General features: G+C 34.4%; 1 protein-coding gene across 1 annotated transcript; it reads left to right on the forward strand.

Annotated features, from left to right (window-relative positions):
- Nucleotides 1-3,411: 3,411 nt before the first annotated feature.
- On the forward strand, nt 3,412-4,880 carry LOC149204290 (uncharacterized). Its single transcript, XM_089393262.1, has 2 exons — nt 3,412-3,649; nt 3,747-4,880. Exons 1-2 carry the CDS (start codon nt 3,574-3,576, stop codon nt 4,730-4,732), a joined length of 1,062 nt encoding a protein of 353 aa, XP_089249388.1. The 5' UTR covers nt 3,412-3,573; the 3' UTR covers nt 4,733-4,880.
- The last annotated feature ends 7,461 nt before the right edge of the window (nt 4,881-12,341 follow it).

A 12,341-nucleotide genomic window follows, 5' to 3' on the forward strand; every position in this document is an offset into this window, starting at 1 on the left:
CTACACATTTGAGCATTTCTTATAGCATAGAAAGTAGAATGGTCTCTATATAACTTAGTTTCTCTTTAATTTCTTTGACTTGCATAATATGAACAAAGGAAGACCACATTACATGTTGCACACAAGGTTTTGACCCCTCTTAAGTTTGTACCAACCCTAGGTTGACAATTAAAGTCAAGACCCCTTGCGAGTTGTAGCATTATTTTTTTAATACTAAGGCCCGTCAGCTCTATAGGAAATGATTTAGGAGAAGTGATCTAGAAGAACTCTTATGTCTTTCTCAAGGCAATTTAGATCCCATAAAAAATGCTCATGTACAAGAGGTGGTCTTTTATGTTTATAGATTATTGGGCCAATGCAAGGAAAGGAATTGATGGCTTGGGCTTTTTTTATGGAGCATAGAACTGTTTCAATTAAATTTCTCTCATTTTATGTCACTTATTATTTGTTTCACTCACCTCGGGTAGAGTTTTGAGTGGGCTTCTTTCTAATTGTTGAGGAGAATATTTGTGAGACTGTGGAAGGGAGATATGAATTTTGAGGTTTAAGTCAATGTTGTGACATGCATTGTTTCCATAAATTCTAAACATTTACAATTCTTACTATTGTCTAAGAATAAACTCTACACAAATCTACTCTAGTGCTATGAATTTATGGAAGTAACATTAAATTTTATATTTTTCTACAATGAATGAGCAGTCATATCCATGGTTACGTGTTTATGTGATTATGAACATAACTATTAAGTTAATTATACTCACGACATTTCTTTAATAAAATTGATCATTATTTGCATCAAATATTTTCTTCATCTAGCATTGGTTTCCATAGTCATTACTTTCTTAATATTTTATTTTGCACAAGGAATTAATGAGTGGGTCATGAATGCATTAATGAGTGGATTCGTGCAACATGCTTTGAGTGTGATTTGTTTCACACATGATTGCATAATAAGCATAGAGTATTTATTGTCTAGTTGCAGTTACAATAGAAGTAAACATTATATGTTCTTTGAAATCAATTGTTCACTTTAGATGTGATATCATTGTATGATGATTTACATATTTGTGGAATGTTGTCTACATTGGTTATATCACTAATAAGTTGATCATATTTTCCAAATAATGGTTATACATTCATTGATTATACATTCATTTGATATTGTTGGTTACCAGATACTAACACCATTTATGATGTCAATTGAGAAAACAACAACCTTTTGAACAAAACTAGTATTATACCATTCTTGCACTGTATTCATCTATCCTTAGTTCTCTACTACAAGTTGGGTGAGTTAACATTTCTTTTTCAAGCTAATTCATTGCCCTCCTCAACACTCTTTTCTTGTAGTTATCCATTAATTGTGACCTAGATTGTTTATCTAGGGATTCTCCCTTAGGTTTCAGATATATCTTAATACCTTAGAGTGAGAGAAAATGCCATTGAGGTGACAATGGGTGGTTTGCCTTACAATTTCCCCTAGCTCCTCCCATAGGACTAGACTTTTCCTTCACCAAGAGTCTGAGGGTTGTCAAGTGGAAAACATATCACTTGAGAGAATTGGATCCTAGTAAGGGAAATAACACTGACCGACTTATACAATCCCAACAAGCCCATGTTGACAAGGGTTTGCTAACTCTCTCTAATAATAGTCCTCATAATTTCAATATAGGTTTTCAGGTATGAGTTTTTTTTTGTTGTAGTCAAACCTAAAAGATCAAGCCTCCTTATAAAACATGACGATTGCAATTTTCCTCTAAAGATAACACTCTTTTTGAATTGAAATCATTCGAATTTATTTTAAGGATATGTGATGTTACATTGTTATACAACATAGAAAACAAGGAACATAGATGAGACAATATGTGTAAGAATCTATTAGTTATCAAGAGGTGGGGTACCATGTTGCACTTAATGATGTGCAACCTCTCAGCTCAACTAAACATCATGATGCTTTCAAATATTCATGACCTGCTTGCAAGGGGCATGTTAGCCATGAGGGGTCATGCATAGCAAACTTTTGTTAATTCCATGTAATTTTGTCTACCTTGTACACTTGTATGTTCTATGTGTGGAGCAAATCAGTTTGACAACTTTAACTCTAATTTACTTGGGTCCTTCAATGCTTTCCCTCCTTAGGCTCTGACAATTTGATGGGAGGGAGAAGGCAAATAATCTAAAACTTTGAGGCCTCAATTTCTTCACAAAAGATATTTAGATAGAATACTAATATGATCCAAGTAATCAAAATATCATAATAAATGAAAAGTACACACTATATACACCAAACCAATGTGAATAACTCTAATATAGATAAAATGGAAAAATTACAATAACTCATTAAAAATAGAACCTTCCAAATACCCAAATATATTCATACATCCAAATCCCATCTCCCCAAATATATATATATATATATATATATATCCTCACACATTAAACATAGATAAAGAGTTAAATATACATATAATATGTAAATATATATAGTACTATTTGCATATAAATAAAGCAATCACATATACATTGTATGAATAACTATATAGAGAAATCATGTAATCATTTAGATGTTTTGATATGCTTATAAGAGTCTTTAAGAAATGTGATAATTTGAATATTAAAAATATTAAAAATACTTTAAGTAATTTCAAGGAGGCTTAAAATCAAACCTAGCCAACTACCACTATAACCCTAAAAATATATATAATAACCCTTAAACCAAATATACTAAAAATTTATAACTTAACAACAATCAACACTCCACGAAAAATTAGAAAAACTAATAACATCTTACTCACATAAAATTTTCTTCTGTTAGCAAAAATGTTAATAATAATATTCTACCGAGCCATGGACTGTAGCCCATAACACATGGATCAATCTAATAATTTTTTTCTTTATTGTAAGTGCACTTTAAACTTGGTAATGGAATTTTTTGTAAAATATTAGGAGAAGGCTTTACTTAAGAAACGAGGAAGTAAAATGCACTAAATATCTGATCTCTTGCGTTAGGATCAGACACATTTCTTTCACCTAAAGCCATCGTCCAAAACGGAAAACGGAAAACGGAAACGGAAATTAACTTAACAGTTATATTTCTCGCATGAGACGGCGATGTCGATTTGCTAGATGATTCTGCGAAATCTCAAAACACACTTCACAGTGCGTGCTTGCGCGAATTATATAAAGTGGTTCTTCAATGTTTTCCGTGAAGGTTTATATAAATGCCAAACCCTTCCTCCAACGATCGAAGCCTTGCGCATATTATTCTATTCCTTATCGCATTAATCAACATACCTTACCTTTCCCTACACAATTTCACTATATCATGAAAAGTATTGCCGACAGTAAGAACGGGCCTGTCCACAAGCAATCCAAGTAACGCTGCTCGTTCTTTTCGGGAAATATATATATATATATAAACATACACATAGAGACGCGAAACAGAGCCATCTATCTATCTGGTTTTGTTTTGTAAATCTGAGCACAATATTTGCAGCATTTAGATTTTCATTGTATCACCATATATCAATCTTCTATTCGATTGTTTGTTAGGAGAGGAGATTAAGATACGAGATGGAGACTGAGTTTGAGCCTACTGTACGCACGGAGGAGACCCCTGAAGCTCGTATTGTAGAGATCGATCTCCCAGGTGATTCCCTGAACATAGAGTTATACCTTTCGAAATTGTTTATACTTATTTTTATTGTACTTTTGGGGATAATTGACTCCATGATTGGTATGTGTAGGTTTTAGAAGGGAAGAGCTGAAGGTGCAGGTTAATAACCGAGGGAATCTTGTCATCAGCGGAGAACGAGGTGCGAAGGAAACGGAGGAAAGGAAAGCGGAGAAAGTGCAAGGAGTGGGGCATAGGTTCAGAAAAGTTATCAGCGTCCCCCAGAATTTGAACTTGGAGAGCGTCACTGCCAAGTTTAGGGATGGAAAGTTGCGTGTCTCGCTCCCCTTGCTTCACTTCTCTGAGCAACAGAGTCAAGGGACGCTTCCTGGCGGTGGAAAAGCAGATCAATCGCTACAGTCGAACGTCGACAGATCGAGTCCCGTGGGACAAGAAGGTTCGAGGAAGGAAAGCCCTGTGCCTGCTCAGGACGATCAGAGTGCAAGGCATCCAGAGGCGATTCGACAGGGCGATGATAAAGAAAAACCCACTGTAGCTGCGGAAAAATCAAGCGAATTGCCGGACGAGAAAAAGGCAAAAGCGCCTGAGCAGGCCAAAGAGTTGGTTGGAGAGCCACCAATATCAACTCATGCGCAGGCAGTATCTGAAGAGACGGCCTCTGCACAGAAATCTGAATGTATACAATTGAAATCGAAGCCAGACGTGGGGAGGCAGCTGCAAGAAGATGGAGGACAGAAATCGGGAATACCGCCGGAAATCAGAGGTCCTATTCAGGAAAAGAAAGAAGAGGCCGGTAGTGCAGATGAGGAAAAAGCAGCACAAAAAGATGATCATGTTGTTGGGAAGGAAGGAAATGGAGATGGTGTTGGAGGAATTGTAGAACGGTACATTCGTCACCAACGGGAAGAAAAGGAGGATGATGAAAACTGGTCAACTTGCCGATCAAGTGGCAAATTTCCAGATGTGAAGCGAATTCCCTTTCCTGCATCATGTAGTTCAACGTTTTCTAACCGTGGATTGTTGATAGCATCGACTGTGGTGGTTCTATCCGTTGGGTTGTACATCACCTATAAATCAAGGTCGCGACATCACATTTAAAGCCTTCACCACGTTTCTTTATCGTGGGCGTTGTCGACTAGATTCTCTGTAAACGCTTGTTAAATGATTTCAATTTAGCTGTTCTTTATTAAAAACTTCATGGGTTTGAAAGTTCACAAGCTATTCCTTTCATTGAGCTATGTAATTATGTTAAATTGTTTTGTAAGAATATAATTATCATTCTCCACACCATTTTTCTTAAAATTTGATGATGGGATGTAACCAATTCTCGTTTGAACTTGAAGAAAACCAAGATTATCCGGCCGGTCTTTTTTTTATAATTTGTTTAAAGGTTCGCTAAAAATATGGAAAATTATATAATTTGTTTAAGAGTTTGTTATAAATATCGAAAATTATAATCTTAATTTGTTGAGTTTTTACAGCCAAATGATTTCTACTTTTAATATTTTTATTTTGCTTAAAATTACCAAAAAAAACAAAAAAATTGTGGCAAAATTTCTAACTTAATATAAGTTAGCAAGATTTAAGTATTAAATTATAATTTTATTTTAAATTATTATTATTAATTATAAAAATATTTAATTAAAAATTATATATTTATATAATTTAATTAAATTATGATTTTATTTTAAATTATTATATTAATTATAAAAAAAATTAATGTATGACATAAAAAATTTATGTAACAAGATTTTTAATCATGGAGATTTACTTTTATTTTACAATGGAGCTTCTTGACTTATAAATATGATTTGTTAGAATACTATAGTTTACTAATATCACATGACAAAAAAATTGAATATGACATATGTTCAAATGACTTTGTTTTAATTAATCAATTTAATTAAAAAGTAGTAATCTAACGAGGCCACAATTTTGCCTAGAAAATAATGGAAATTTAGGAAATTTTTTGAAAAAAAGGTAAAATTTTTTGAAAAAATATGGTGGAATCTATTTCCACCCTAAAAAAACGATTCAAACGTTGATAATTCATTGTATTCCAATGAAAATTCAGTAGTCCCAACAAATTGCAAAAATAATAATATTTTGTGGAGGTTAAATTCCTACTCTCGAGGGAATAATTATTGATAATTAAATTAAAATTTTAAAAGTCATCTTTCAACCACACTAACAAGAAGGTTATATTACTAAATAAACACACATATCAAAGTTGCACTTATTGGCTTTGTCTATAAGATTTTTGACATGGTGCTTTTATTTATGGATAAACTTGCTAGTGGCTAATGGGAATTTTTTGCAAGGGTAGAAGGAAACATAACATCAGATATTCTAAAATGTTCTAAAATGTGTAGGTTAAAGAGACTGCACATTTGCCTGGAAAATAATGGAAATTCTGGCAAGATTTTAGTAAAATTTAGCAAATTTTGTTGGAATCTTGATGATGATGAATCCATTTCCACCATAAAAATCAAGATTAAACACTCTTACTATCAAATTTTTTGAGAAAAAAAACCAAATTCCAATCAAATTTAACTCTACACAAATTTACGACCTCGATATACGACTCCATTGTAAAATAAAAGTATTATATAACCAACTGCATAGGCTAGATTGGGTTAGGCCTGCGCTAAACTCCAAGTGATTTGCACCTTTTTCGTGCAACATTTTCCTACATTAATGATTCAAACTACCTCCCGCAGTCTCCTTTGCCTCCCGGATTTCCCTCCCCTGAATACTTTGAATTTGAATTTTACGACCATTAAGCGACAGTGTTTGCGCCTCCTTCCCGGTGGTTTAGACAATTCAATATCTGATTAGCCTTAAAAAAAAATATCGTAGGAGCTGCTCACCACTCACAAGTATGCTTGCGTGATGTGTTGGTTAATGCAGCTACTCAATTGGCGCCTTCCTTGTCCAAAGTTTACATTTGATTTTTTCTATCTAAGTAGTTAATGGAAACCATTAAAACACATAATTCAAGGGTTTGCATTTAAAACACATCTCTTGCAGCAGGATGAGAAGATTTTCCATGCCTTTGAATGGATATCCTCTGAGTAGAATTTGGTTAGGACTACATTGGCTACCGATATTCTTTGATAAACACGTGAGTTCGTTGGAGAGCCACTAATACCAACCCATGCGCAGGCAGTATCTCAAGAGACGGCCTCTGCGCAGCGGTCTGAATCTATACAGTTGAAATTGAAGCCAGACGTCGAAAGGCAGCCGCAAGAAGATGGAGGACCGAAGTGGGGAGTACCGCCGGAGATCAGAGGTCCTCTACAGGGAAAGAAAGAAGAGGGTAGCCCAGATGACGGAAAAGCAGCAGAAAGAGATCATCATGTTGTTGGGAAGGAAGTAAATGGAGATGGTGTTGGACGTATTGTAGAAGGGAACATTCATAGCCAACAGGAAGAAAAGAAGGATGATGAAAAGTGTTCAGCTAGTGTTTGTGTTTTTTATTTTTAAGTTGATGGCAGATTCTTGAATATTCAAGTATAGGATGGACATGGGCGTGGTCAATTTTTTGATCACGCTCATGTCTATCGAATTCTCAAATATTCGGAGAATCTGCGATCAACTTAAGCTTACCAGTGTTCAACTTACTCACTTGAAAAATTTGCAGATCTGAAACAAATTCCCTTTTTATTAAATTTATTTTTACAACCTTTTATTTTAAAAATTCAATTAAAATTGTTAAATTTTTACATAATTAAATTTATTTTTATATTTAAAATACAATTTAAATAATAAAATATTTTATTTTCAATAAAAATAATATTTTGAATTTTTATAAAAATATTAGGAAATAATAATAAAACATTACCTCCTGAATTGTCATCTCACCGAAAAATACAAAAATAGTGTACCCAGATTTCAGATAGCCAAAAGGTTTGGATTCCAGCTAGCAAAAAGTTGTTATATATAGTTGTTTAACTCATATAAATTGGATTTCAGTTAGTAAAAATTTGCCTACATACTTAATGTTATAAATCAAAGTTATTATATATAATTAGTTAAATTATCTAAATTAAATAGTTAATAAATATAAATGGGTATTAAATACTTACTTCATAATATATTAATATAAATAAAAATTATAAAATTAAACTAAATCATATTTTTATTTTAAATTATTATTATTAATTTAAAAATATATATATAATTTAACTATATATATTTAAAAAAACATGTAACAATATTTTTAACTATGATATATTTATTAAAAAAACATGTAACAAGATTTCTAACTATAGAGATTCATAACTTGTAAATAGCTTTGTTACAATGACATGGTTTACCAATACCACATGCCCAAAAATCATAATTTATATGAGATTTGTTTTTCAAATTTTCAATTAATCAAATTACTTTTAATATAAATCTCAACCTTTGATATGTAATTACTACTAAAACTCTTTCAAAATATTCTATAGAGGTTGAACGCTACCCTCCAAAAAATTAAAATAAAATTTTAGAAGCCCTACTTCAAATAAAACACCTACAAAGTGTACATGTTAAGCAACTACATTCAATTGTGGATAAAATTGTTAATATGGTATTTTCATTTGTGGATAAATTTACTAGCAACTAATGAGATTTTTTTGCTACTATAGAAGAGAACACAACATTGGATTTTGTACAATGAAGGTATTAATAACCAAGCTGCAAACAGCTAGATTTTGATTTAGGGATACCATAAACTCCAAACAATTTGCACCTTTTTTGTACAACAATTTCCTACATTAATGGTTCAAAGTTTCAAAATACCTCTTGGAGTCTAGATTTTGATTTAGGGATACCCTAAACTCCAAACGATTTGCACCTTTTTGTACAACAATTTCCTACATTAATGGTTCAAAGTTTCAAAATACCTCTTGTGGTCTCCTTCGCCTCCCCAGTTGCCTTCCTCCCTCCACACCTTGAATTTTAAATTCACCACCATTAAACGAAAGTATTGTTAAGAATGACAAAAATTTAAAAGACTCTTGTAAATGTATTTTTAGCTTAATCAGACGGTTGTAAGTTTTGTAATTGTGCTTTCCTATTAAAATACTATAGCCCGGGAGGTCTAGTATATTGGAGAGTCATTGTTGACCATGAATAATAAATAATTCCAATCCCTTGCCAGTGGAGATTTCCTTGAAACATTTCAGGGTTTTACCATGTAAATCGAGTGGAGATTTCCTTGACACATTTCAGGGTTTTACCACATAAATCGTGTGTTTAACTTATGAATTCAATTTCTTATTTTTCTATTTTTCATGCATTTTCTTTCTTGTTTAATTAAAGTCGACAGGCTCAAATATCAACAAGTGGTATTAGAGCCACAAGTGTTTTTAGAATCGGAATGAAAGGTCCTTTGAAGGAAACGACCGAGGTAGAGTGTCATGTGCAAAAAAATGGAGAAGCCCATGTGAGGAGACATTCTAGCCACAGAGAATTGTAATTTTGTCATTGTCATTCTGTTGGAAAAGTTAAAGCAAAGACTCTGTGTGCCTGAGAACATGTGTGTAGTTGTTATGTGTAGAGAACAACAACATCAATCGTTGTATGTAATTTCCATAACAATCTTCAAGGGGATTGTTAAGGGAATGAAGTCGAGTTGTTTTAAACTCTTGTCATGAAAAAGGACATGGGTAGCCACCAAGGAAAATCTGCACATAATAAGGTTTTGTTGACAGTGTTAGAAATTCATCAATCAAGGGGGTATCCCTTATGTGAAGTCCCAATTATACCTCACACCATTTGGAATAAGAGCCCCATCTGGGGTATCGACCCAGCTGCCATATATTCTTACATATTTTCCTTGGCTCTAACTGTCAGTCAGAGAGGAGTGCAAATGTGCTTTCGAAAATCAAGGGGGTGTGTCTAGTGTGTGTTCAGTCGTATGTGTGTCAAAGTTCTTTTACTGCGGAGGGGGAGAGAAGTGAGCCTCTAAGAGAGAGGTAATAGTACCACCCTAGTAGAGACACACATAAACAAGAAGAATCCATTCAACATCCAACAGAATAGTCCACAACGATGTGACGGTCATTGCAACCAATACAACAAGAAAGATATGTCTAACATCCAGCAAAATATTCCATATGATGTGACAATGATAATAACCATTAAAGAACATTCCCAATATGATAAGTACCAAAATAACTGAAATAGTTCAACTACTTTAGCACAAATGAAGGAAAACATAAATTACAAACATTCACAAAATAGTCTTACAAATATCCATAATCCATGCATGAAGAACATGTTGGCCATAAGGCTTCTGATATTAAGTAAAATTTCCAAGACACATGTATACAATGAACACCACTAGCTCTAGTAGTGGAGCATTGGAGCCACTCCTTGCTCCTCAATGATAAGAAATTAACTTGAGAGAGATAAATTACTATTGAGATTTACTGAAATAAATAATAAAATAACTAGCAATAATACACATAAACACATAAACACACATGTTTATTCAGGAAAACCGCAAATCTGAGGAAAAAACAAACCCAATGAGATCTCATTATCCTTGACCAAAATCCTGGCCAAGATGGCCAAGTGAGCCTTCACCACTCACCTCCATGCCACTCTTAAATGAAGTATTCTGAGCCTTTTATAGGCTCCATTACATGTAATACCACAGGCAGAAAACCATGGGCGCACAATACGATGTGACCCGAAACCATCACTCTTTAACCTGGTCAACTTTGACTCTATCCGGAGTCAAGTTTACCTAACAATTCCCCCCTTAAACTTGACTTGGGGTTCCTTGACTAACTCTAGCAAAACATGCTAAATGACACAACCCCACTCACTCTAGCCCTTACCCACCTCAAAGTTTTACCTGGGGTATTATTGATCCAACATCCCCCCTATCACCTAGGTCTAACCCAGACTTTACCGATAATTAACCAGGGGTACACATGCCTTACCAGGTCTTACAGTGGTATGCCCATTTACACGCAATATAATTTGATTCCATTATAATAATAACTTCTTCTTCTTTTTTTCCTTGTTGCTTTGTATAACCACCATCTCAAACTGACACACTTCGTGCTCTCCTAGTGCAACTGAATTATATGGCTTCATTCACTGGTATAAATCGAGCATATTACTCCATTCGCTTTTCAATCCACCATTTCATGATTTCTTTAGATTTTGTAGTGTTTGAGCATAACACTTTCCATCTCTTACTACAATCTGCACAATATCCACCAGATACCCTTCAAACTAATAACTAGTGGGTATCTATTAATCATGCCTTTAAATCTTGTACCTCGGGATCGAGTTCCATGCCTCCAGATAGCTCTTTAACAAACCCTAGAAGATGGATTCCTATAAGTGGTTTTGGCTCATCATCCCAACAGGTCTTTCATTTCCTAATGGACCCGGCGTTATCCTACATTTCCACTCACCTTCCGTCTAAGTACCCCAGCAGGATCGTCGCTTTCTTCTCTTTGCCATGATCTGGATCTCTCAAAACCCGCCTTCAAATCATCTCCATCCTAAAGCCTCCGTAACTCGGATTCAAGTGACCCAATTGAATCATTCTTGAGCAGAATCTCTTGCGTCTTCAACTATGCAATCCTGCACACCCTCAAAACTTCCAACACGTTGTTTTGTTCGTCCTCGAATTCTCATGATGCTCGCTAACATGACCATTAAACTACCTCCGCAATGCATCGTACTTGGCCTTACACACCTGTTGCAAAAAAATGTATGGGGACACAATCTGAGCTCGCAGCTCCTCTTAAATCAACTTCCAATTTCACGTTCTGTGTCTCTCCACTGGACCTGCCAACAACAATTCCTTCTGCATTTTCAAGAAGCCTTATCTCATCCTTGTCCCCCAAAAAAATAGCCGATATTGTATCCATTAGCTAGGCATGTCACTGATTTTCTTCCACCAGTTCTTCGACGAAAGCCGCCTTGTTACTATGATCCTTTTACCACGTAAAAGGATCTAGTAAATTCCCTCTTTATAGAGATCAAATGATCCTATATTTGCATCGATATAGCATATATACCTAGCTTTATTCATTGGACCGTAAACCTTTGGCAATAGAAGTGTCCCTCTGAAACCAACTCTTGGCTCTGATACCAATTGAAAAGAAATTAACTTGAGAGAGATAAATTATTACTGAGATTTACCAAGATAAATAATAAAATAACTAGCAACAATACATATAAACACATAAAAACACATGTTTATTCTAAAAAAACCAAAATTCAAGGAAAAACCCAACCCAATGAGATATCATTATCCTTGGCCAAAATCTTGGCCAAGATGGCCAAGTGAGCCTTCACTGCTCACCTCTAGGCCACTCTTACAATGAAGTATTCCAAACCTTTCATAGACTCCATTACACACAATACCATAGGAAAAAAACCATGGGTCACAATACGTGTACCACAAAACCATCGCTCTTTAACTTGGTCAACTTTGACTCTATCTCGAGTCAAGTTTACCTAACACTCAAAAGAACTAGTTTGTCTTTCTAATTCCTTGCCAGAGGAGCCAAGGTGAAAAGTCTTTTACTCATACAATGAGGGTCTATATATAACTAATGAAGTGATGCTTCACCATCCTTGTGACTCTTTGACTACCCTCATGATTGTTTGACTTCCTATGATTTTTTGACTTTACATGACTCTTCGTATTTTGAATGTGTCCTTTGGACTTCCACTTTACAATATA

Source organism: Pinus tabuliformis, chromosome 1_2 (assembly GCF_031772625.1).
Source record: "Pinus tabuliformis cultivar Carrire ecotype Pingquan chromosome 1_2, CPIR1, whole genome shotgun sequence".
Classification (NCBI taxonomy): Eukaryota; Viridiplantae; Streptophyta; class Pinopsida; order Pinales; family Pinaceae; genus Pinus; species Pinus tabuliformis.

What these genes read in the sequence shown, in the direction of transcription:
- LOC149204290 (XM_089393262.1), top strand. Translation starts at nt 3,574, where the DNA reads ATGGAGACTGAGTTTGAGCCTACTGTACGCACGGAGGAGACCCCTGAA. An exon ending in TGTAGAGATCGATCTCCCAG is followed by an intron (nt 3,650 to 3,746) that starts GTGATTCCCTGA and finishes TGGTATGTGTAG; the next exon opens with GTTTTAGAAGGGAAGAGCTG.